This window comes from Malurus melanocephalus, unplaced genomic scaffold (assembly GCF_030028575.1).
Source record: "Malurus melanocephalus ecotype Western Australia unplaced genomic scaffold, MMel_1.1 scaffold_126, whole genome shotgun sequence".
Lineage (NCBI taxonomy): Eukaryota > Metazoa > Chordata > Aves > Passeriformes > Maluridae > Malurus > Malurus melanocephalus.
In genome coordinates, this window is record NW_026623358.1 from 459079 (window position 1) to 486586 (window position 27508).

Here is a 27508-nt window from a genome sequence, read left to right on the forward strand (position 1 = left end):
TGTACTAAATAAATAAGCATGCATGTAATGTAACTGGACTTTTTTCCCAGTGTTTCTACATCTCTTGACTTACAGAATTCCTGGTTATTCTTCCCACTAACAAGCTGATGTGAACTCAAAAGCCCTTAAAAGCTCTGGTTCACGTGAAAAACCCAACACACCTCTAGAGCAGCAGGTTGGACTAGACAGGCTGCAGAGGTCTGGCCCTTCTCCTCCTGAATTAATCTGTTCTATGAAATAAAGGTCAGATGTACCATAGGTGCTGCATAGGTTCCACTCAACAAACTCAGTTTTACTGTAAGATTGCAGAAGCAAAATTTTCCCGCATTTAGAGCAATTCCTTTATCTGCAGCTCAAAATCCACGTAGTCTGTTAATGCTGCTAAGGAGTTTTGCTGTCATAAAAGCAAACCAAAAGTAGACAACAGTTTGGCTCCAAATGTATTAAAAATACAAATAAAAGCCCTGGGGGGGAAAAAGCATTCTAGAGAATACTTGAGCAACTAAAAATTTGGTTCTATTGTACTTATTTTTTGCAGACTTGTACCTCAATTCATCAGTAACTCTGACTCTTTCAATCCTCAYCTGAGTTCTGCTTCTTTTAACAGGTGGTCAGTACTCAAGGAAGTCTCTTAAACTTCATCAGGACTTGGCAATCACTAATTCTCTTTGAAGAATCTTTCCAATTGCCTCTGTTTATTGAACCATAGAAATGGACTTCCTTACTGGAGTTTATAGTAGGATAATGAGCCAGAGAGCTGACCAGTCACATTACCTTAAGCAGCAGCAAATGCAGTATCATCACTTATAGCAGCTGTAGGAATCATTGTTCCAGCTCAATAGAATATTGAGAATTACTCCAGTTTTTAATTGCCCCTCTGATCTTAAAGTGTGGAAGAACACAGTAAAAACTAAGTTAATTCATTCTTAATGAAAAACATAGGAAATAAGGAAAATTTTCATTACTTCCATTTAAATATTTACTTAAATGAAATTCATAAAATTCCTGAACAAAAAAAAWCAAAAAAGAATCACAATTTAAAAGATCAGCTTTTTTATCCAATACAGGGGTATCACGACAGCACAGTGACAGACTGCTTACAGACATATAAAACATCTTTCCTGCAATTTTGCTTGCATTGATGTTAATTTCCATGCTTTTCCTACAATCCCCTCACTTCAAAAAAAAAAAAAAAAAAAAAAAAAAAGAAAAATGTGTATCAGAGTGTTCAGGAGCAATGAGGTAGGAACCTTAGAAATCTGGAAGGTTCCCAGGCTTCCAACTGAAGAAGCAGGACCAGGTCTAATAGAATAAAGATATTTAGAAATCTCAGGATGTCAGCCTATGGTGTGGAGAGGTTCCTAGCTACACATATGGCATCTTCATCAGACTGTGAGTCTGCAGTGTAGGTGCTGACACACATCTGAGGGCCATGGACACTCAAGTCATTTGAACACGACACTCATTTAAATCTTGGTAAGTTTCAAAAAGCAGTCTGGTTTCTGCTGAAGAAAAGCCACCTTCAACTCTGCATTACTCTTAGGTGCATATATTCCCACAAGGATTACACTCACAAAGAAGGATCAGAAGGACTGTGCAATGCTTAGTAGACTAAAATTTTGATGAGGGGAGGTCTGCAGGCACCATCAGGATATAAACAATCTTTCAGATCCCTTCCAGCCCAAATCATTCTGCAATATGATTCTCTGGCAGCATTATCCAATGGGGGAGAACCTGCAAGCAAATGTGTGTTGGTGTTTCACATCACTGAGGCCTGATCCCACTGGTTAAATTCATGATTGAAGAGTAAATTTACCATCTTACCAAATTTACCATAGCACCAAATTTTACCCAAGTTCTGTCCACTATTAATGAAAGGAAAACTGATCACTCCATYATCATATAAATTGATCTCCGTGACTTGTCAAGGAGTCAGAGCAGTGGATGATAATGACCCTGTAAGAGTATTAGAGCTAATAACCCAAGGCATTAACCTTTGTTTAACCAAAAAGTAAATCTTCTGGTGAAAGACAACATTTTATTACCATCTACCTGCAACAAATAGCTCATTTCTTACTGCTATAACTCAACTGCTGGTACTGAAGAGCAAAACTTACACTGTACTTTCAGAGGCTCTGGAGTAATTTACATTGAGGTCATAGAWCAAAACTGATCATATCATTATGATGATCAAGTCCTGCAAGGTGCTGTGCCCCGCACAGAGGACTAAATGTAGCAGCTGAAAATGGTAGAGAGAGACAGAGGCTGTGAACAAATTACYCCCAGTAAAGAATACTGATGAAGTTGCAGGAGGAGGGTAGCCAAAACGGAAAGATGTTCTTCACTTGGGGGGCACTACTGATCCTTTCAGTCACCCATTATTATTTCTTTTTCTGAAAGATCCTATATAAAACTAAGTAGTCACTTTTATTGTCAGTTTAGAAACAGCTGAAAATCCCAGAGCTGGTATTTTTCCATGGCATTTAGCTTACTGTATAGCAAGATTATGTTGCCAAAAGCCCATCACGTGCAATCTCACCCCAATCACCACTGTTTGCTCCATCTTCAGCAGTCTGTCATGCTTTGAGAGCACCTGATCCTTAATCAAACAGGCTAAGTCAGCATTATTTAAGGTCTTTCCTTGCATATACCTCTGTCCTGCAGTCAAGTTCCACCCATAAGTACACGTCCCTGCACTGCCTCATGACAAATAGTTCTGTGGCGCTCTGCATATCCAGTCCTGGCTGTACCTGCTCAGTTTCTACCACAACACAGTCCCAAGTTATGCTTTTCRTGCAACAGAGTTTATTTTTCTTTATTGAAAGCACATGTCATTGGGGCCTTTGAAATCCTTGGGTCTACATGGCAGGCCACACGAAACAGCACTGCTTTCCAAATTCAATATTCTTTAATGTGTTTGTTAACAGAACATTGACATCTGTTTAATGCTTTCCTTAAAAGAATCTACCAGATCTCCCCTTACGCATTTCKTGCCAACTTCAACTCTCTGTTTTTAAATTTACAAAGCAGGGCATGAAGTAAGAAACAACACAGCTTAAAGTTCCAGAGCTAAAATCTAACATAAACCCTTTTTAAATTATTAAAATATTATTTTGGAAAATGCACCTACTCATTCAAAAGCTCTGAATCATGAACATATCCTGCACTGAGGTGCTGCTTAAACAAAAGCCACCCATTATTTGTGATGCTACAAACCAAAAAAAAAAAAAAAAATTAACTAAGGGATAGCTAATACATAGCTATCCTTTTCATGCCAACACTTCCAGCAGGGCTCCAGTGTAAATCTGGTGCCTCATTGGAGAGAATTTTTGGCAGGCTAAAGAGAAACAGCAGCAACTCAAATGTGTTTCTAAACCTCACTTATAATATCAGTCTCACCTACTGTAAACTCTCACCTGGTATTTTTAACCCTTGGGCTTCCATGGATTTTTTTCATTTTTTCAAAACAAAGCCATGTGAGGGAGATGTCTATTAGACTCCTTTACTCAGCCCAAGGGTTAATGACTCCGTTTTGTAGACATTTGAAAATATTATGCTACCTCTAATGGCAAAATTGATAGGAGCTTGTTTCAAGCTCACTTTATGTCATTATGGCAGATTAAATTAACTAATCATAAATTATGCTGGCTAAAGTACATTTGCTACTCACAAAACCTGCAGAGAGAAAGGAAGAGTTCTTCCTACTGAGCAAGAAGWAAATGCCATGCACAAAATTAAAGACTTTTACAAACCAATAAACATACATTCAAGCAACAAAAGCTGGAAGTATCCCAAAGCTGGCAGCAGCAGATCCTGAGGACCACGRCAGCAGTCTAACAATGAACCTGCAGCTGTTGTGAAAGGCACCAACACTGCAATGCTGCAGGGGTGTACCCATTCACCAAAGACTGAAGATGTCCATTAAAGAATAAAGAAGATCAATTAAAMAAGAATTAGCATGCTCACATTATTGCTAGAGAATTGCTTTGAATACCAATTTGACTTCAGTGGGTTGATCATGCTTGGATGCCAGGTACCCACTAAAGCTCTCTCTCACTCCCCTCTCCAAAAGGACAGGGGTGGGAAAATGTAATGAAGGGTTCATGGGTTGAGGTAAGGACCATGAGAGATCGTTTACTAAAGACTATCACTGGAAAAACAGGCTAGAACTAGAAATGCTTATTGAATTTATTACTAACAAAARGCTAGGGTAAAATGAGACCTTAATRYATCTTCCTTCCAGCCCTCCCTCCTTTCCAGCTCTACCTCCTCCCCACAGCAGCCCAGGGAAACAGGAAGTGGGTGGATATTACTGTCAAGCCATCACAGGTTGTTCCTGCCACTGCTCAAGGAAGTCCTTCCCCTGCTCAATCATGGGCTCCCTCCCACAGGAAACAGTTCTCCATGAACTTCTTCAGCGTGAGTCCATCCCATGGCAACAGTTCTCCACAAACTGCTCTTTCATCCAATGAGGTCCTCCAAGGACAAGGTGCTCCCCCATGGSATCACAAGTCCTACCAGGAAACCTGCTCCAGCATGGATTCCTCCACAGGTCTGCAGGTCCCTGCCAGGACCCTGTCCCAGCATGGGCCTCCCACAGGATCACAGCCTCCTTTCAGGCATTCACCTGCTCTGGTSTGGGCTCCTYCACAGGGGAAGAGCAGATGGTGTCTGCAGGGCTCTTCCTCCTCTCACATATTCTCACTCTGCTTTTCTCTGGCCACAGTTAGAACTGAGCATTAGCTTGCTTGCTTTATTTTTTTTTCTTTCATTTTTTTTTCCCCTCTTTAAATATGTTTTCACAGCAGCATTACCACCACTTCTAATGGGCCCAGTGTTGGGTCCATACTGAAGCCACCAGGGATTGGATCTGCTAGACCCRGGGGAAGCTTCTGGCAGCTTCTCACACAAGTTATCCCTGTAGCTCCCCTGCCACTACCAACACCTGTCCAGTGCCACTTCTTCCACTTTCTGTTCCAAGGGGCTGAATACACCATTTCTGTAGGCTTTTGAGAAAAGGATGGATGTATAGATTGCTGATCTAGAAGATTTTGTATCAATATATGGTTTTATGATCAATACAGATTTTACAGTGATCCTCTTCTTACCCTCTGTATTGCACACAGGATGCAGATGTGACTGCCAATATCATGTCAGTGGGACTAAATTCCTTAGCAGGGTATGAAAAACTGAAGTTAGAGATGTGTGAGAGGAATGGACAGAAAATAAAGGCATTCAAGACCTCTTYGTTGCAAAGAAAAGTATGAGTCCCTCTCTGAAAACTCTGAAACCGTAGATCACGTCGATCAATCAGATTAAATGAGGATTTTCTTTCTTTTGGTATAATATAAAGAAGAAAAGCAGTAATGCACTGTATTGTATTACACATAAATTCRCTTATGTAGCTGTCAGTTAAAAAGCTGGATGYTGTTTTGGGGTGACCAGATAGATTYCTGTCTAGGAAACAAACTCCACCGAACACCTCCTAAAAGATTCCAAGTAAGATGATCAGCCACATGGCCATGTTTAGAGGGAGGGTAAAAAGATACTGACACATCTATTGTATTCCTTCAGGTGTCACAGAGCCACATCAACCTTTGAGGGAATCTGAACAGCCCAAACATGTGAACTCTCAACACATTCTGGAAAGGCACAGCACTCACAGTTCACCTATTGCCAGGTTCATACTGCATCAGTCTCTTGAGGCAGAGAGGCTCTCAGCACCATCTGAGAGTTCTTTTCCCTCACGTTTCCCTTCCATTTCACATTCTCTGAGCAGTAYTACCCATACCACCCTCCATGCATAAAGAAGTCAGAAGGAATGAAATATAGCAACAGGATTTAGAGGAAAGCAGTAAGGAAGAGAATTGCCATGCAAAAGGCAATGATAAGGTTCAGTCCTGCAGTGGGGAAAAAAAAAAAATCTAAAAACTTCCCCTGAAAATAAAAGAAAGCTTAGATCACCATCAGTCACTGGATAACCTATTTTAAGCCCATCAGAGCCAGTGCGCTGTTCTCATGTTGCTAATTAAAAATGATAGATTCATCAATTAATCTCTCTTCCTGTCCTCTAGTCTTAGTATGAGATTTTTCAAAGGGACAAATGGTCATTAGGTGCCCACAAGTATCATTTCAGCCCTGAAAACWTGTGCCTTTGTCAACATGAACCAGAAACTGTCTCTTTATGCTATAAATGAGAAAAAAGAAAACCATAGGAATCTTTGCCACCCTGAAAAACATTACAGATTTATAATGGGGGAATAATCTTACCCTCTGTACAATGAACATTGCTACATAAATCCTCCCTGGGCTCCAACCCGAACTTGCTCCCTGATGAATAAGCCGCTGTTAAATGTGGCAGAGAGAGATGTCCTAGACTTAGTCTCTTGATTGAAACTCAATTGCAATATTACTGCACAGCAGTCAGAGATACTCCACTATTTAGGAAAGAAGCAAAGAAGGCAATCTATTTTTATTCACATTGAAACAGAGACAAATATAAAGGTCCTGGTGTTAGCTTAGCAAAGTGCCAGTCACATAAAGCATGCCAATGACAATGGTTATCTTTTCCTCTCTCAATATATGTATCACCAGGCAGAGAAATAGAATTGGGGTGTACAAGGTTAACAAGCCAGCATCATGTTATGAAGCAAGCGATAAAATTGTCTTATAGTTCTTAACTCTGACCTGTTCCAGTGAAAAGCTGCCAAGCAGAATTATGTCACCCTGAACATCTCTCTCAAACTGTTCGATATATGAAGGAATCTCTTCATCTTCAAGCTCCCTGTGAAGGTCACATGGCTTACTGGAGCTGACAGGCTTTACAGCATCTGGAAAATCTTCACTGACGACACGGGCTGCTTAAAACAAAAGTGGCAGATTACATCTCAGTGAAGAGGAGTTCACTCACTGGCTCCCACCCTTCCAGTTAATATGTTTGGCCCACCATTTTAAGTATGAAACATCAGTAACACAACTGACAGGTGCCAGGAAAACTGTCCTCAAGAGCAACAGCTGCATCCAGGTACAGATTTAGCTCATGTAGATTGTTCCTTAGGTATTTTTAAAAGGTACACATTTCTACGGGCAATTTGCTCACCCGTTAGTCTTAAGCGGACTGGGATTTGGAACAGCTTTGGCTTTCCTTCCTGAGGAAGAGGAGTAATAACTGCAATTGAATGGGTGTGGGTTCACCCAAAACTCCAAGCATTTAATTTTCCTTTCAGCTCCCCCCAGATCATTGGATTCCTCCCCCTAGGTGTATGAGTGCAGCTCCCATCTAATTAACTGGGCACAGTTCTCTCATCCACATCATTCCCTTGATTTCACCACAGTGATGTATGCAGAACCAAAGGGTACATGCCACACATAAACAAAAATAAAGCCCATTCATAAAGTCAACATTAAAGTGAAACTTTGCCTTTTTTTCAGTTTAATTGATCATGCTATGTTAAAAAAAAAAGAAAATCAATCTTCTCATTGATATCTGCTACTAGCTTGGGTGATGAATAATGGCAACTATTTTTGCTCAYGTCTCCAGGTTAGAATCACTAAAAAATGACAGATATCAGATTGTCCACATCTGACTATTTTGCTTCATATTTCTGTGTGTAAGCTTTAATAGTTCTCTGTGCCTCTTAAAGAAATTCCCATATCTAGTTTTTTGCTTCTCTTTGTCCATCCTATGACATGAAAGCAGTTAAAAGAGGGTTTTATTCTTCACTTTCTTTTGAAGTCTTTCATTCTCTAATGAAGACCAGAAAAGGAAAGATAAGACTAAGGCTATTAACATTTCCAGTTTTGTTCACTACTTGTTGTTTAATGACTTTAATTGCTGAGCCTCCCGCATACTTAAATCACCTCGGTGCCACCAACACACAGGAAGTAGGGTGGGTTTTCTATTTAATTACAACAGGATACAATTCAAAATCATGTTGGGGAAAATGTACAGTAGATATAAACAACTCAAACCATTACCTTAGGGTACACATCTCTTCATGTAGAACTTTACAAGCCTAATGAAAAGTGATTTGACCTACAACTATTAACTGCAAAAACAAAATAATATTTACATTTTAATTTACTGTAACATCAAGGGTTTGGCTAGGAGAGAGAAAGCCCAGGAAGCACAGGAAAAAGAAACATTGCCAAAAGCAGAAGATGGAGTATCGCTGGTTCCCCTCGATGCTGTGTTGTACACAACAGGCCATATGCTCAGCTGTATAAATCAGCTGCTTTACTGCTTGCACAGGAACAATGCAAGTTTACATCCTGGGAAATCAGTAGGTGCCTGTCTCAGGATAGAGAAATAGTAAAAAAAAAAACAAAACCATTTGGTTGAGAAAGATGAACATGAAACAATTCATCAAAACATACTTTTTTGGTTTTGTGTTTCTTGTTTTTGTGAGGAATCATAACAAGTGAACTCAGTTTTGGTGAAAGACACCAAACTCATTAGCACAAGTTTTGTTGAAAAAGGGCAAAAGAAGAGATAAAGCATTTTCAAAAGCCCTYTCAAGGGGAGTAGCTGTGAAAAACACAGAGACAAATTACAATTTAGATTTGAAAAATATTTGATTAAAAGATACATATGCTCATTTAAGCACAGTTGTTCATTTGCCTGAGTCAGAAACAAGGAGAGAAGAGGGTTAGTTCAGCTGATCTCTTCTTTCCACAGTGACGTTGCAAAGAAACTCCTCAAACCTGGTCAGCATCAGGCTGCTCCTTGCTTGAACTGATCCACAGGTTGGAGGATTGAGGTGATGCCTCAGAGCAATAGTTGACCAAAACARAGCAACCAAATCCTCGCTGTACGAAAATAGCCACAGTATTAAAAATTCTACTACTTTGTACACAGAGGATGAAACGCTGAAAACTCATTAATGGATTGATAAACTAATTAAAAACTTGCTGTTTGATGTTGGCAGCATGGGTTTCAAAAGTTTTCATTGCCTGGTGTGCTTAACCCTGCGAGTTGTGCTTTCCTTGTAGTTCAAATCACTTCAGCACAGGCTGTATTTGCAGATGCTGSGCTGTAATTAAAACAATCTCTCAGGTATTATCTTGGGTGCTTGTGACTTCATTTACTCCTGTATTTGTCCATCAGACAGCAGCAGTTTATATACTGAGATGATCATTTAAAGTGTACATTCAGCAGCAGACTACACCTCAGCATGGATTTGAATGCATAGTGTTGCTATAAACTCCATATGGCAAAATATTTTTGGCTATCTGGTTCTAGAAAGCAGTGTATAAATTGTATTTTAAAAAGTTCAGTGCTTGAAGGCTCATGCATCAATTTCAGACAATCAAAATTCTGCAAAACTTGGCACTTTGATTTTTTGGTTCTTGCCAAAGAAAAGTATAATAGAAATTCTATTTCATGGTAGTGCCAGAGACTGAAATAGTTCATGCTTCAAACAGTGATATAAAGTTTTGCTCAAGCTACAACTAAAAAGAAGCTTCCCTGAGGATACCTGGTTGGGACTTTGAAAACTGCCMGGAAACCTATTGTTCAGTCATCTTGGGATGAAGGAAAGGAATGCATCCATACAAAAGCTAAGAACCTTTAATAATTAGATCAACAGGCACTCACATATCATCAGTAAAAATGTGCATGAATCACAATCTTACATTGACAAAATTTCAAAGTAAAAAAATACAGTCTATATCTTTAAAAAGAAAAAAACATTGCCTTTTAAGTTGCCATATAACATCAAATAACACATATCACAACAGTGACCAACAGGTTACTCAGTGATAAAATGCTTTAAATATACAATTATATGAATTCTGAGTCATGTTCTTTCCTCTCCTTTGGGTATCATCCATTAATTAGGACTGTACGACTACGTGATTTTTCAGCTCAGTGGTCAAATGAAGAAATGAAGCAGTTCTGTAAGAGTGGAACCAAATGAATCCTAGTTTTCTATGGTATTTCTGATGCCTAATAATAGTCATGCTCCCATATTAGTTTTTTCCTCAGTGGAGACATTAATAATGCTTGTCTGCTCTGCTCAACTGCCCACTTCAATAAAACTGGTGGAGACGTCATACCTGTGAGACTTGCTCCCTGTTTAAAAAAGAAGGTTTGGAAGTGAACAACAAGTTCAAATACTGGRAGGAAAAAACACAGACAGAAATAAATACACCCTGGTACATGCTCACAGAGRTGAAACCTGCACAAGCCTCACCTCCCCAGGAAAATCTCTCTTCTCTGGATTTTCTTCGCCCAAGCACAGAAAAGTAATAAATTCAGCTAGAACGGTGTGCAGCTTCACCCACAGGACTAGCTCTGATACCCATCATGGCACTTTTAAGACATAAAAGTGCCAAGGCACAGCAGTGGCTTGCAGTGTGTGCCCCATTTGCTGCCCTCACACCTACACAAGGGGCTGTGATGTGCCCCTGGAGTGTGAGACACACATGCTGATGCATTTGCTTGCCCCAGAATTCAATCAGTGAGCAGTGAGCTCAGCAACCTCAGCAGCCTCAGTGTGAGTTCACTGTCCACAGAGCACACTGGGTATGCTATTATATTTCTAATATAGTAAAATGTTTTAGGGCACCTGGCTGAAGGAGAGAATGACCACTGATGGATGGAGAAGACTTCCCCCTTCACTCCTTCGTTCCCTTGCTTAGCAGTGGCCAAGCACACAAAGCCAATTTATCTCAATTAACTGCAGCCACACCAAAAGCAATGGTCAAGTCTAAGGCAGTTGCCCAAGACCCATCTAAAGCCAAAGGAAAGAAAAGAAGTGCTTCCAAGGTTCAATTTATCTACAAATGCTATAAATTCTGGTAGACAGRGACTACATAAAAATCAGAGATAGACACCCCATGTCAGCATTCCACAAGTGATGTTGACTTCACAGCCAAACATGTTTTTATTTTGATCTATGTAGCTGAGTGATAACAGGAAAAATCAACCTGCAGCACTGCTACAATCTTTCTAAGCAATGTGGAGTTCTACATTAACACAGAACAACTGAGAGAGCTAGCTAATAAATTGTTAAAGGTTTTTGCTTAAACTGTTTGCATTAATTTAGTTGGGATGGTTGCACTCTTCTTCCCCTTGCACTTAAAATGAGATMAAATGGGTTTCAAAGAGGTGGCTGATATGACCAATGCCAGTTCAAGAGGTTTTGCAACCCTAGGCAAATGAAAACGTTTACCTCCTCTAGAACAAAGTTACTTATAAACTAAATAGTCATAAAACAAGGAGCAACTCCTGGAGCTGCCATAGGCAGCCTCCTGCTCTGTCTCTCTGACAATGTATTGCTGAAACACAACAGGAACCTCACACAAATMCAAAGGATAGAAAATGCTTTCGCAYAGAAGATCTYTGCTGAAAAARGAGAGGGRTGATAGGCAAAAAACACAAGGGCACCTCTGATCTGTGCCTTGTACAAATGTCACTCCTCTTGGGATGAACCAGAGGAGAGCAGCAGACATGGGCCTTGTGCAAAGACTGTGATGGTGACAGTCTCSTGAATCAACCAAATTTTAAGCACTGCCGTAAAAATAAGTTAAACCAAAGTAAGGCTGTTGGCTTGAGTTGAAGAAATCTCTTTTCATTGTTTTTACTGTAGATAGATATCAATTTGCATTTTTTAACAAAGCCACAGAGAACATTTTCTTACTCATCTGTTAGTGTAAATTCTTGTATAGATAACCTGAGACAGTGTCGCATGACCCATCCATCTGACAATTGGCCCACCCATTTATCAGCTTAAATAAGAATTCTGATTTCTATATTTGAGCACATAAGCAATGATATTTCCAGCCTTCTTTCGTAAGTGTGGAATTCAACATGCAGTGTAGCAATCTAGAGAAAGCACGCCACTKAAGTTACACTTAAAACCACATAAACATGACTCAAAACAAAAACATTTGGAGAAAAAAGATCTTACAGGCTAGCATGAAAATCAGCATCCCTTTSACTTCTGAGTTCAAGGGGATGGATTACTCACTGTCCTCCCCACATGCAGACTCAAAAGAGTTTTATTTTTCTKTATTAAATTGACTTTGTTATTTACCTTGGAAGTCCAGCATCTTGTCTTCTTCATCCAGAAGCTTCATCAGTTTTGAGTACAGAATTTGCTCATCAAATTTTACAGTATCTCAAAAAAAAACCAACAGTGAAACAACTATAGTTTCTTCCAGTAGTATTTCAGGAAAAAAAATATTTTTAATGAAAAGTGAATATAAATATAAAATTACAAATGTTAGGAAATACTTTGACACTTAAAGATAATCTTCACAGCGCTAGTTTCCTAGCTCAGAATAAAATTACAGTCGCTTGTTTGGTGAAAGAGAATTTAAAATAAAAAATATTGTTATATAATTTTAAATGGTGGGCAATATTGTATGTTGATMTGGACTGAAACTAGTTTATTAACTCTGCTAATAGAGTATCTGAAATGACTGTTTCTATTCAAATTGCCAGATTAATTCTCTTAATGAAAGATTAATTGACTCTTAATGAAAATCAAAATACAGAGTTTATTCTAACCTGATTTTGGTTCTTCATTAGAAATTTTATCCTGCTGTCCATAATACTAACACATCATCTAGTATGAGTAGTCATTACAGCACTCTATGAATTTTGAATTTGTGGCTGGTCAGTCATTCAAATTTCCAGCAATAACTGCAGATTTTTAAAAGCAGCAAATTACATGCACACTTAACTTTTTTCACAAGACTGAAAAAAAAAAAAATACTTAAAGAGTCTATATTCAAGGAAAAAATGAGAAAAAATGAGAAATGAGGACCATCTTCTCTCCAGATCTCCCAGACCTTGACTTCTTTAAGTTGYCAGTGAAGACAGGAAGATAGAAGACCAAAGAAATGCATGCAAGGCAGGTGGATTGAAGCACAGATACCTGCAATCTTGTGTGGTTTTTTTAAGGGCTCAAAGAATTTATTTTTTTTTGACCATGAAATTTCAGAGCCAAGTTTTTCAGTCACAGTGAGAATTCAAAGAGGGTGGTGGCTTCTGCAAAACCTTCTGTAGGAGTACAGAATATTGTACATTTCTTTTAGCCTGCAACATTGAAATGTTCCCTTGGAAAAGGCAAYAAGCAAATCCATAATGGGATGTTTTCAGGGCATTATGAACTCACACAAATTTCCAGGACAAATCWAATTTATCAAATATAGAAAAGATGACTGCCAATATCTTAATTTTCACAGAATAATCCATTAAGAAGGGTTATTGGCCAAAGATTTGCTTTCACTAGCTATTCTCTTTGGGCATTGAGCCTGGCTTTCTAAAGTTCTAAGAAGAGCCTTACATTAAGGTGTGCTTTGATTTCTTCATGTTTTTCTGGTTTTCTCTTGCTAGCTGGAAAGAGGAGGTAAACCCGTATGGTTTACAATTATGGAATGACCATGTAGAACCAAGCTTTAGTTCTGTCTTTTTAATTCCTTCCACTACATACAAATGTACTTCCACTAATTTAACACTTCTGCAAGGAAAAAGAAGCCAGACAGAGAGCCTGGTTTTTCAGTACTGACAAATCAAACTGGTTAAGGTAGGGCAGCACCTCTGGAGTCCATTTAGCCCACTTCCACCTGCTCAAAAAGAGCCACCTACAGGCAAATTGCCCAGGACCATGTCCAGGCACCATTTGAATACCTCCAAGGAAGAAGACCTGCTCTTGGCAGAGGTGCTGGTAAATATAGCATTGGAACTGCTCTACAGCCAACCTGWGGCTGGTACTGCTGCAAATAAACTTTAAATAAAGCAAGGGTTATCCCAAACTGAGTGACATTTTGCCAGGGAGAAAAAGGGAAAACGCCAAAAGATGGCTCTTCACACATTAATCTCAGGTTTAGCATGATATGCAATTGACTAAAACCACTTCTCCACTCCAAACTCTAGAAGTTGATATATAGTATCGTATATTATAATATATATTATTATATTATATAACTATATAAAAYCCACACCACATAATGCAAAATCAGCATTTAAGGTTATCACTCAGCCTCTTCAATACAGTCAAGAGAAAGTTTCCTCCCAATGGGAATTGTGCTTCTGAATATCCCTTATGTCACCACTCTGTCTCTATGTACATGATTTTAGGCACACATGCGTGGATACATAAATCTAATCTGCTTTTCATTCTCTGGTTATGAAGCAGATCATGAGTCATAAAGCCTTTTCATAAGATGAACCAAAGCAGGACCAACAGGAAAAAAAATCTTTCCTTTAAAATCTCTGAGCCAGAAGTTGACTTCCAAAGTATTACACTGCTCTGCTACACAACAAATRGGGAAATTATTTGGATTAGATGTAATTCAACTTTGATAAACCTTGATTTATTTTTTTTTCCACCAGAACACAGAAATTGAAGTTAGTTCTAGGCAATAGAGCCTGTTTTTATCAGTCACACAAGTTTTTGTCTCAAAAGTTTAGAACCTCCATATGAGCTCAAAGTTTCCCATGACTTTCAGAAGTGAACAACTTTCGAGATACTCTACAATAGATAATTTTTTTTTTTTTTTTTACAACTGACTACAACTGTTCTTCTAGAGAGTCTCTGCAGTATAAACCAACACAGACTTTAGAAAAGCAAAGGGCTCCCAAGGTGACATGGAGACCTGGCTCTCGCGTGCTGTCGGCTTGTTAGTGCTTAACAACAGGAGCCGGGCCAAAGCGCTCCGTGCACAGCTAAGCGCTTCATTCCCGTGATGATGTTCTTACTTAAGCCCATGCAAATTCAGGCAGGCCCGGTTCCCACCCTTTTTTATCTGAAAGCCATGACAGCAGAGGAGAATTTCTTCCTCTAGACAATACCTCCTGGTTAATCTCTCTCATACCTATGCAAAACTTCTGCTCTTCCAGCTCTGCAGAGTCACACCCTCCCACTAGTCGCTATCGCCCACAGAGAGCAAAACTAAATATCTCGGCAAAAAAAAAAAAAAAAAAAAAAAAAAAAAAAAAAAAAAGCCTCCTCAAGCACTTCTATGCACTCTGGGGTTTCCTTCTGTTAGGCAAACACACATTCAACTCCACAATAAAATTGCTGCCCACGGAGGACTTTGGGAGCAGGGTTGTGGAAAAGCTACACTTTAGCACTCATWCTGGAACAACTTCATTGCTTAAAAAAGAACACCGTGTAAACAATGCTCTTGGAGGTGCTTAATTTTGCTACAGTAGCAGAGTGGATACAGCACAGTCTCATTTTTACCCTCCCATTAACTTACTGTCCTTGATCAAAGTCTATGTACACTGCCTATCAAGTCCAGAGCAGTTAAGGCTTAGAATTTAAATTGTAAACCTCAATATTTAAATAGAACTGCATATGTGATCTCTGTCACCTCATTTTCATGAATGGAAAAGAATATTCTGACACCAAAATTACATACTTAATTCTGCCTCACCTTCTTCACTGACCTCCATCCCACACTGCCTTGGGTTTATTTCCTCATCCATCAACGGGTCAAAGTAATTTCTGCTGTATTCATTTCCTGTGGAAAGCACATGAAGTAAGGGTCAGCGATTATTAGAAGCACATGAACTAAAATGTTAATTTTGAAATCGACACCAGCAAGCAAAGGGGCATTTTTTGCTACTTTACAAGCTTAATTTTTTTAACAATCCTCTAAGCCTACTGGTCCTGCAATTATCATCTTGTGAAAGGTCAGAAAAGGKAATTCTGGAAACAAGTGCACTTTATGTTACTGTTCCTTGGGAACTAAGGAGAAAAAATTCTCAACTTTAGATGGCAGAAAGAAAAATTTTTAAAAATACAGCATCCCAAATATAAGTCAAATTATTATTGAAACACTCTAGTACAAGTGAATTTTCCATACTGCAGAGGAATTTGTGTTTCACAGCTGACCTCTCCAGTTTCAGCAGTTTTAAATTTCACCACTGAGGTTTCAAAGTCTGGTGCATCTTTAATACTGTATTGAACCACAGAAGTGTTTAATTACAGAGGAGATATTAGGATACTGCCTCATTAATCTGAACAGCAATTATRTTCAGTTGGACTAGGTAACTAATCCAAGATTTTGATGGGATAAACCCACTCATTTTAGTACTCGGCTRTTTCAACACTATTTTTATCTGCTCTTTAGAAAATAAAAAAAAAAATACAAAAAAGTAAKTTGTTGGAATTATAAAGAAATAATACACTATCTAGCTGCCTAGAAGAACTCGCAGTAAAAGCCAGAAGAATTTTCTTCACACAAGGAGAGAGGGTGGGCTTTTTCCTCAAAATAAATCTTTTCTTCAGCAAAAGTGCTACACTGTATTAAAACCATMTACATGCTCGCTGGCTTTGTAAACAAAGTAAATTATTATTAAACAGAGGGAAAAATGTAAAATAATTAAGTCTTTAAAAAATTTTTAATTGCCTGAATAGACATGGATCTATATCCTGGAACATACATAAAAGCCAAATGTATGAGGGGGTTAATTCATCCAAGATAGTCTACAGTTTTCTACAGTGCATTTGTTTCAGGATCAAAAATAATCCAAGCAGCAGCTCCTTTTCAGAGACTAAATGAAACTTTTATATGAAACTAGGTTTAATTTATATTTCTGGACTGGCACATTTTGACTGTCAGTCTCTGTTCCTTCAATGTAGTAAGTACAAGAACTGAAAATTTGCTTTACCTTGAGGTCTCAATAAAGAAAAAATAAATGAGTTTCATTTTTGTTACTTTATCTGTCAACAACTACTAGACTGGTATGAATCTTGGCAGTATGTAATCAAAATCTTATGTACTGCAATAACAGAGCCATTCTACCTTATTCACTGTAATTGTTTTTCTCTAGCACAAAGCACCATGATGTTATATGAACACCCTTTCACATGTTGGCAAAATAATTCACCTATGTGCTAAAAAAGAAAATTATGATGCACTTCTTTATTCAATTATTTCATAGCTGTAAATGTAAATTGCTGGAATGTATGTTGCACCCATACAAACAATATTCAGCTCTCACATAGGCTTTTTGMACAATCTTATTATCACAACCGTTTTTATTGAATTTTAATATCCCATGTGAGTCTGGTGTGAAACTTTGAGGAGTTGGGTAACTCTTCCAGACAGAATAATTGGCATTTAGGAGGAAGTGTCATGTTATATTTGAGTCAGCAAGGCATGGAAACTATTATTCAAAAAGAGATACATTGACAAACACCATTAAATAGCTTGCTCTCTGGTCCTCTTTAAAAAAAAATAACAACTCCAACACTTTGAGGAATATGAGGTATTTTGTCCAGAGCTTTGGCTCTGTCAGAACCACACACAGCTGGTGACAGACAGTTATGCAGAAGAAAAAAAGAACTACCACGCATGACTTCTTCAGAGTAACATACACACTTTAAAAAGTACATAAGCAGAAGAAGGGATAAACACCAGAATCACCTCCTCATGGTTATTTTATAGATAAGGAGCCAATTTAAACGGCAGGACCCCATAGAAGACTTTTATTGAGGCTTTCAGAAGAGCTTTCAGAATCACTCAAACCTTGGGTCACTGCTCTGGGCAGGGGATGTTGCTGTTTGTGGGGTTCTTGGTCTTTTTGCCCCTCAGCTCAACACATACCTTGAGAAGTGATGTGACCAGGAGGACTGGGCTCTGGTCCKGTCCTAAAATTTGTCAGGGGCAGTGGGAGTTCCTTTAGTTTTAAAATAAAAATTTATCAATTTTAGTCAACATAACGCACTGCCCAAGGCATTTTGCTAATAAYATTTTGCGAGCATGTGAACGGATTACTAATCATTTCACATTTCTTTTGGAAATATTTGAAAGCGTATAACATGTAAATTAACAGTCCACTAAGGAATTCATATCGCTCTGCTTTGTGGTATAAACACAATAAATGTTAATACAGAGCTTGCTTGTAGGTATTTTGAGCAGCACCATATAGCTTGGTGATTTCAGAGAGGAAGTTACTTTGACTACCTGCTCCTAAAAAGACCCAGACAACTTTAGAAACTTAAGTCTCTGTTATGACCCAGAGGTTTCCTAAAACCCATTAATTAATTTGAAGTTCCCTTCACCCCTGAAAATTGTTTTATGTCACATGGAAAACACAATAGATAAATTCAGGAATTCAGAACTGAAGTGGAAAACCACAGATTTTCTATATATTAAAATAAAAATTAAAAGAAGGGTGTTGGCACAACAGTGACCAGATGGGAATTTATACAGTTTAATTAAAGCAAGAGGAGTTACTAATAAAATTAGCATAATCCTTGGATGCAGCCCATGGGACTGTACACGTATTACTAGGACTGGATGAAACTTAAAAGATGGCTTTTAAACTAAGATGTCTGCAGTCAATTATGCAGTCTATGTCCTGAGAATACCACACAGGAAAGGCACAACTAAGCTGAATTTCTACATTGTCCTCTACTCCACAGAGAGATCAGGCAGCCCGCATCAATTACACATGAGAGGTATAGCATGAAAGTTGGATAACAGGCAATTATTCCATTTACGTTGTATTACTGGTCTAGGTTTTTAGTTTAATGAAAGAATAGACAAAATTCTGTTGGATTTCTTAAGTGGCTCGTGACCAATTTAAAAMTCACGGAATTATTAATAGCCAGATGACTGACTACTAAAAGTTTGAATAAACAATTGCTGGTGCTTCTTTTCAGAGGGATACCGAATCATCAGGATAAAAGAAAAAAAAATTGACATGAGCCATCTTTCTTTAGAAGACAAGTACTAGACTTGTTACTTGGAAAGTAACGAGTCCCCTTTCAGACAGCAGTGTGGTCAGCACGTGTCCACCAGTGACCTGGGAGAACATTACTGGGCATGACTAAGGCAACTCAGAGAAGCTTTTTGCATCAGATAGAACAAGACAGGGGCATTTTGGAAAGATGAAATTCCACCCTGAGACAGCATTTTGACCCAAAGTGCTTTTGAAAAATAGTGATGCAGCTGGGAATGGAAAAGAGKCATCCTCCTTTCCCACACCTGACTGAAAGCATTGCTTTCAGCAGCAATTCCTATTAGGGARCATCACAGCAAATACTCACTGTCTCCATTCAACAGAACTGAACTTATTTCCCTGGGGATACTTTTCATTTTACTTAGCAGACACAGCCCTTTGGGCAGCCCAGACTGAAGGCTCTCTGATATTTCCCCGTTTCTTTATGAGAGCCAAAGCAGTGTCCTGGGGTCAGACTTGAATACCCTCGGAGAAAAGTGCCCACCTCAACTTGGTCAGGAGGAACAAAGACTTGGGATTAGAAGGAAGGGAAGGCAAAGGTCCCATTTCCTGCATTTCCAACTACTTCACTTACCCTTCCTCCAGTCACAGCAGGCTATGTGACTAGCGCTCCCACACACCTGTTTTCATTATTCAATACCTACATTGATAAAGTTTGATATTTACGGTTGCTTCTTTGAGCCTTTGATTCTACTTCACACTTGGAAAAAAAATCTATAAAGAACCATAAAAAATCATTCAAAATTGTTGAAGAATAAGAGAGGAGAAAGAAGCTATTCACCTTAAAAAGAATCTCACAGAATGCAGAGGTAATGAAAAATCATCAATGAAAACTGCATAAATATCAGGAGCTCCTGGACAGTAAAAATCTGTTTCGGCTTCCAGTGAGTTTATAGGTTCTTACTTCATATAAATGTTTAAATGGATTTAAAAATGGAAAATAATGCAGGAAAGTTTGAAATTTTTACAAGAAAATTGATGAGTCTTTATTCCAAAATATTGTGTTGCTAGAATTACTTGTATCCAACTGTTACAAAGCTGCTAAAACAATAGTCTTCCAGAACACAGTGAATTAATATGCAATCCAGAAAACAATGTTAACTTTCCAGTCTTATTTTTCCAAGGAGAAAAGAAAGAATTAAATGTGAGTTAATCAGAAGCTATACTTTTAGTTTGGGCTCCTAATTATCATTACTGATCTGGGATATTGGTCAAATTTACCTCAGTTCATGTCCATTGCAAATACCTTTAATTAAATCTATATGTAACCTAGATCAGCCTACATAAAAACTGAATGCCTTAATTAAGACACTTTTACTATTTGAGATATCCATATCTAACATTATTTTCTATATTATAAGTACAGATAAATATTTTCTACGTAGATCTAAAAAAAAGATTCCTGGGGAGTGTCACCTTATTCCAGATTATCAAATACATGGAAAAGTGGTAGAAAGTTTTACACAGAGCTTCACATTTTTATGAATACCAAGCTGTTCTCCATGAAACATTACATGCTAATGGCACCTTCATCCTGAAGAGCATTATGCCAGTGATTGGACAGTAGATTTTACCTTGAAAACACAGCTTTTAAACACTACCAACACCAGGCGACTTTGCAGTTTGAAAAAAAATGCTTTAAAGGTATCGTATGTCATTCTCCTTATCCTCAACTGACACCATAGGTAATGAGGAAATCAGATAACTGTGTCTTGTGTTTAAATTGCAAGCCTTGAATAAACTCACTTGTCAGCTTTGACAGGACACTGGCAAAGGGGCTGCTCCTGAGCCAGAGCAGYGCAGACGGCGCTGCCCCAGCCCCTGACAAACTCTGCATTGCACTCATGGCACTCACTGGTTTTTATCCCCYACTCCACTCCTGCAAAACTCATCACCTTCTCTGCTGTTTAAGCAAAGATACAGCATGGGAATTAGTTCTTTTTCCCTTTTCCTGCAGGCAACAGAGGGCACTGTGCCAAGAGACGCCAGTGTGAGACCTGCTACTTTTCCTGAGGAAACGCTGTTGGTCGAGGGCGTCAGAAAAAGATTTACTGATGATGATGGAGTTAATTTAGGACCACTATTAGATAATRTGACACATGTAAATGGGGAAAATGGATACTGAGYTCTCCTAGGCTGACAGGSTTGGCTGGTCCCACTTGATGCCAGMMAGGGAACTTGCCAAATTTTGGGATCCAACAGCACTATTATGGAGCAAACAATTTCCAGGTGCAATAAATTAGCCTTAAAAATATATATAAAGTCACTCTCTGAAAAAGCATTTCCCAATTAKAAAATGCATTCATTCTTCACAATTCTTCTCCCCTACCTTTCACAAATTCAATTTTAGCACATTACTTAGATGAGTAGTACAGTATCCCTGTTGTTAAAATTGCATGCAATGGATCACGTTTTGCACACTACATTACACCTTGTGCTGTTCTGCTGATTTCAATTGGATTACACATTGTGTAATTCAACGCAAAATTACTTCCAATGACAACCCTTTTATTCCTATGCATACATGGTGATCCATCATGCCCTGCATGCCGAGTTTGGCATTTCCATTTCAAAGTCCCTGTTGGAATCAGAAAGCATGGAACCACATACATAGACTTGAATTATTAGATATAAACTTTGCCATTGTTAGAAGAAAAAAAAGTACAGTTTTTATTCATAGTTCAGGTCCCATCTTTATGCAAATCATTTTGTCCAACACAAATCATCATTTCCTTTACATGCAGCACAAACATGAATTTACAGCAGATGCTTTTATTTTTTCACCTGTGTTTACTGTCTCTCCAGTGGGTATCTACCAATTCTTCGGAACAAAATTAGACCCTGTTCAAAGCATCAGCCACAGTTCTTTATACACAAGCTGAACTCAAGGCAGTTGCTGATACTTTTATCAATCTGATATCCCACAAGCCTCCTTCACAAAGCTCTTCTTTCGTCTGTATATAACTACATCAAGGTCCTCKATGCCTGGTTACATTCTTGAGCAAGAAAGGATTTATATTGTCCTGACACAGCTGAACAACCTTTGGCAGTAACCACTCCTCAGGAAAGGCTTCTCTCTATTTTAGCTTTTGATAAGGRGCAGAGATGGTCTGTTTTACAGCAGGATTTTCCCTATAGGACATATGCAGCACTGTATTAGGTACATCCAGCCTAGCTGTGCAGCTTGGAGGTGATGCAGCAGAGATCCATATACACTCTAATTGGTTCCCCGAAGTAGTACAGTAATGCTAATGCCATTCTGTACCTGGGCTAATTAGAAAAATAGTTCCTGGTCTTCAATAGAAAAAGCTTTTATTCTCTCCTTTTTTTTTTCTTTCCTCTTTTTTCCACCCTCAGATGTTGTTAATCTCTGTGGGCAAATTTATTGGAGCATGATATGAGATGTTAACAGTGTCTGTTGCAGATAAAATGGTAGAATTAATTAGAGCTTTTGATTTTAGGAGATAATCTAGTTTTGAAAAAAGATTTGTGTATTGGGGATAATAGGGAAAAAAAAAATGAATGCTTCTTGTCATCTGGAGACAATTTTAACTTGAATTGTCAATATTTAGGGTCAGACTGCCTCAAGCCTTTTACAAGTGCACAGCATACAGGAGAACACAATTAGCCTTTCTTTTATCTTCCTTGCAAAACCACAGAGTATCACAGTGTCCAAAGGTGTCTGTGCAGCCACCAGCTGCAAGATAGGCCATGCAGTGGGAGTACGCTCAAAAAATCCATCCCTGGATTCTGCAGCTCGCATGTGCAGTTGACACCACAGAAAGATTACGTCCTAATTTGATGTGACATGCATTCTCTCTGTGTGGTTAGGCTGGAAATTTTACCTATCTTGTGGCAATGTGAACAGTGCCATCCCACAGGGCCCTTCTCAGCACTAGCTAGACCAAAACTGTGTATCTCAGTGATGAACACTAAAAATCTCAAACTAGTGTAAGCCATTCAGACATTTTCTGATAACATCAGCCAAGGACTGAATGCTAAAATAGAATAACATTTGCTTAACAGGCCCACAATAAAATGCTAAGTACAGTAGTCCTGTATGCAGGGATTGCTTGTGACATACATCATCCATCTGAAGATGAGAAATTGCCCTTGTCTTCTGCTGTCAAAGATGAAATAATTCCTGGAGGTCGGYGCTCCTGTCATGGCAGTTTGCTGGAAGCTCTCTGCTGGGCAGAGACTTTACCAAGCCAGCCTGAACATTAGGACACTCTACAAAGTAGTTTGGGTTTAAACCCCACTGGAGAAAAGAGAAAAACTGACATTGGTTCACCTTGAGATGAGGTGTCTGACAACTGAGGAACYGGTGGACACAGATATTGAAGATCTAACCCCAAATTTTCTCCCAGGGACATTTGTCTAGCATACATTCCATTGGGATGGCCATCATGAAAATCTCTGCAAATTTAATGTTTGATGAGGAGAAAAAAGGCAAAAGAGTTGGTTGGATTTAACCATGAGGAAACAGTATTTTAAGAAAAATAAAAAAAAAAAAAAAAAAAAAAAAAAAAAGAAAATGCAGCTTGGCAAATACAAGGCTGCTATTAGATTAATTTAATTTCACAAGCAATATGTGAAAGAAGTGAAGGTGATAGGAGCAATCAGCAAAAAGTCAGCATAGAATCCAGAAGAGAAAATGGGATAGAAACCAATTAGCTGGCTGAAAAATCAGAAGATTAATCTGAGTAAACAGTCAGACAGCTCCCCTGGGTCACTATAACATTTAACAATAGTACCAGGACTTCACCGACGATAGAGGAAAAAGAGCAGAAAGAGTTATTCAATGGCCTTGCCCTYAACAACAGCCTACTGATATGATAAAATATGGAGCTTTGTCCATCATGGAGAACAGGACTGTGAAAGATATGGAATGGCTTGACGAAAAGAGGAATGGATTAGGGATCAGAGCTTTTATTTCTATCAAAGGTCTGCAGGGTGACAGCAGAGAAGGTCTCATGCTCTGCCCCAGTTTCCTCACAAGCAAAGGATGCAGAAGACTTGCACTTTGAATCACAAGAATAGCCCCCCCCCCCCATCAAATTTGAAAAGTGAAAAAGTCTCTGAACAAAAATATCAAAAAGTTTAAATAAACTTCTTGCAAATAAGAATCAGTTCACAAATTCTTCTTTCTAGAAGATATTCTATTATGAGAGGAGAAAAAAATGAAAAAGCACAAACATATATGTGAATTAAGTTCTTTGGGGGCAGATGCAGACAAGTTACAATTTCATGGATCTTTCCACTTGCTATTTAATCTCCAAGTAATGGGTGTTCTGTAGAGGAGCCCTCTGTGCAGACAAATAGCCAGATTCCAGAAACAGGTTTTAAGGCTGTCTTGAATATGAAGCTGGCTATTTATACTACTTCCCATTATATGTAGTACAGAGGTGTGCAAGAAGACATCGCAAAAGTAGGTGGAAGAGATTTTTCTAGAGAGCACTTCCCTCTGGCAATTGCTGACRGAGGAACAGCCTGTGACACTGTTGCCAGGTGGAGGAAATGATAGTAACCCCTGTGGCTATTATTTGCTGCCATTAACCACATGGGCGATAGGTGGAAAGATAATAGAAAGGCAATGCCATCTCCCTGCCTTGCCTCCAAGTGCTTAGCCTGAAAACCCAGCCTGATGTTTATATAGTGTTCTCAACCTGTAATCTGCTAAATCCTGTGATTAAATAATTTTGCTTAAGGTTATAACTGGTTTTAAATTGCACAGTTTAACAYTGAGCATTAGAATTGACAAATGCCATTCCCCATTGAGTAAGCAACCTAAGCCTGGGGGCTGAGAGCTGGAAGAGCAGCCAACAGCTGCAAGGAGAGGTAACTCCAAAAGGAAGAGTATTTTATTAGCATCTGCAGAAGAGGAAGAGGAAGAGAAAAAGGAAAGGGAGAAGTGCAGGGCCTAAAACATTTATTTTATATAGGCTACACTGTTGTGCTTGGTGTGTGGGCACACCTTCCTAGAGAAATAGCTTCCAGCATGGGGAGCAAGTCTGGCATCCTAGGTGGAAAAAAGGGGAGAATTCTTGCTAAGATATCTCTTGTGAATGGCATACTGGTTCCTGAGAGCTGARGGGCACGAGAAGATGCTGTGGAAATGTTTCCCCTGTGGCAGAAGATGGCAGTTGTGTTCAGCACCGTGTCTGTTTTTGCTGTGAGCAGAAACGGCACCAGCTGTGCAAAGCATCTATGAACATAGAGCAAAGCAAGGAAGACTTGAAGAACTGATCCCTTGGGTTCTGGAGGACCCAGACCTCAACAGAGTGATGCATGAAGGCATAAACTACCTCTAGACCTAGTCTTCACTGAGGACAGTGGAATGGGACCATTTACACATTACTACATTAATGGGATACTGTGTTTACCTGTGCAGGTGGCTTTTCTTTTTACTTCTTTAATGAAGAATTGCTACATTTGGAAAAGGGGAAAATTAGCTCATGAGGTACCCAAAGGCTTTTTCACAGGTTTCAGGCTTGAAAACGTTGGCTTATTAGCAACCCTTGATAAATTGTAACTGGTTCCTGTGATTGCCAAACAAGTTCTGACATAAGTTCGACTAAGAATAATTTAATGCAAGGTCGGACCAGATGATCTCTAGAGATATTTTCCAATCTAGACTTTTTTTATGATGGTATAAATGGATGATTACTTTTTAATAGCTGCTTGACTTAGAGGCAGAGCTATGTGAATAAATGATCTTTTGGTTAACTGGATGAACAGAAGGTTGAGAAGGGAGACACAGTGTTGGGAAACAAAATTTTCCAACTCTCGGCAAGATTTCCTCTCCCAATACAGAAACACTCAGCATTGTTTCAAGGCATTTCATTCCAGGCAAAATGGAACAATTTCTACTACTTTCACAAAGATTATATTCAGCCAGGGTTTTTTTGAACAAAATGCTACTTAGGATGAAAAATCAAAATGTTTAAAAACGCATTTCAAGCTTTTAAAAAAATGTGTTGTTTTCTTGAGGGAACTATTCATGAATTTCTGAAGAGGCGACTGAAAGCATGGATAGTCTCCAGCGAGCCTGACTTCATTTTTTGCCAGATAGACTATTTCATTAAAAAACAATCAATCCCTTTGTCTGCTTAATCAGTGTTCTGACAGTCTGCAAAGGAAAGACGAAGAATTCCTGCTCCAAGTGGCGCTGCACAGAGTCACATGAAGGCTAAATGGAAAGCCAAACCTAATTTTGCAAGAAGCCATTAGGAGCTGTGGGCTCTCCAGTCCCGCAAGGATAAAACCTTAGCACAACAAGGTCCAACGTTTTAAAAGCAGCTGCCTGAAGGTCTGCTCACCAACCTACGCTCACCTATTTAAATACCTGGGCTAGTGTTGTGCAAGSGTGCTCAGCCAGCAGCACCTCCACTTTTGAGTTTGATGGGAAATGCTGGGTGATCAGGGCTTATCAAGGCCACACCAGTTACTTTGGTATCTTGGGAGGTCTCGGTCTTTGGATGCATATTTGCATATTCATACATGCACACAGTCCACTTGAAGTTAATGAGACCACATAGTCCAATAAGGTAAACTTTGAATGGGTATTTAGGGAAAATTTTGAGACTAACTTCAAGGAATTTTTTGCTTCTRTGCTAAATCTTGGCCCAAGACTTTTCTCTCATATCTCACTAGATACCTCTAAATTCTTTTCGTCATCTTCTTTCTCACTGGATTACTAAGATAATAATTTTCCTTAACATCCAGGAGTAACAATTCAGAATAGAGTAATTAAATAAAAGACTAAAAGATATCAAACCTCTGCAAAAGGAAAACCAATATCAAGCAAAGCTCCTTACAGTTTGGATAAACCAAAATAATAMAGAGAAATTGCTTTCTCAGGCAACAATTCTTCAAGGTGCCACATCAAAACTGAGCTGAAAAGCCAGGGTTACTGCCCTGGACAAGCTGAGGGAACAGRACTCTGCTCCAAGCATCTGAGCAACACTGGCTGAAAAAAATGATGAAAGATGAAGCAGAGGCAAGATGCCAATTGACTGAGGGCATATGGGAGACCTAAGGACAACAATCAATCATGGATCTGTAAGCTGTTTAGAACTACTCAGTGCAAGGGATCCAGTGAGGGAGCTGCATCTGTGTGATCAGACTGGCTGCAGTTCCTCCAAAAGCCAGCTCAATCCAAATTAGGGGGAAGCACTGCCATGAGCACCGGCTCCCCACCCTCCCTCCCTCCTGCTGGCAGGGAGCCCCACACAACCCGCACCCCGTCACAGGGAGTCACTTGAGCGTGGAGACGAAGCCTGGGTCTCTAAATATTTAGACAGCCCGTGTGTTTTGGCAGCATGTTGGATTTCCTACCCAGGGTTTTCAGGGGCGCCTGCTGGGACATGCYGGACTGGCAACGCCCAGCAGAGACCGCAGAGTGCGCAGGTTGGACGGGGAACACGAGCACTGCCTCTGTGTTTGAGCCTAATCAGGTTTGATGTCTCACCTCTTGGTTCAGCATGGGCTTGCAGCCCGAGTTTTTGTTGGTGAGCTGCAAGGGTGCTATCTGGCTTGTCATGTCTAATAACTTTCTCTTCTGAAGGCTGATATGCTGAAAGATCTGTGCTGCTGATGTTAAAAGCTGGATTTTCAATGCCTTCTGTTGCTGCTCTCTCTTCTTTTACTATAGAAAACAAGGAGGTCAGAAGAGCACATTATAGCGAAGAGTATTTCAATGACAAGCAGAAAATTCCTTCTAGTAATTCCTTTGCTGAAAGACTCGAGTGTATCGTCCTCAAATGTCGCCAAAACAGAATTAGGTTAAAATTAACT

The 27508-nt window shown here is 39.1% G+C and overlaps 1 protein-coding gene across 1 annotated transcript in view; it reads right to left on the reverse strand.

The window, feature by feature from the left end:
• LOC130576083 (uncharacterized) overlaps positions 1 to 27508 on the reverse strand; it is a 136683-nt gene that overhangs the window by 83278 nt on the left and 25897 nt on the right. The window contains exons 3-6 of the mRNA XM_057370469.1: positions 27183 to 27359; positions 15391 to 15477; positions 12039 to 12122; positions 6688 to 6857 (exon numbers count right to left, since the gene is read on the reverse strand). Of these exons, the coding sequence (XP_057226452.1) occupies positions 6688 to 6857; positions 12039 to 12122; positions 15391 to 15477; positions 27183 to 27359 (518 nt within the window). The remainder of the gene's footprint in view (positions 1 to 6687; positions 6858 to 12038; positions 12123 to 15390; positions 15478 to 27182; positions 27360 to 27508) is intronic.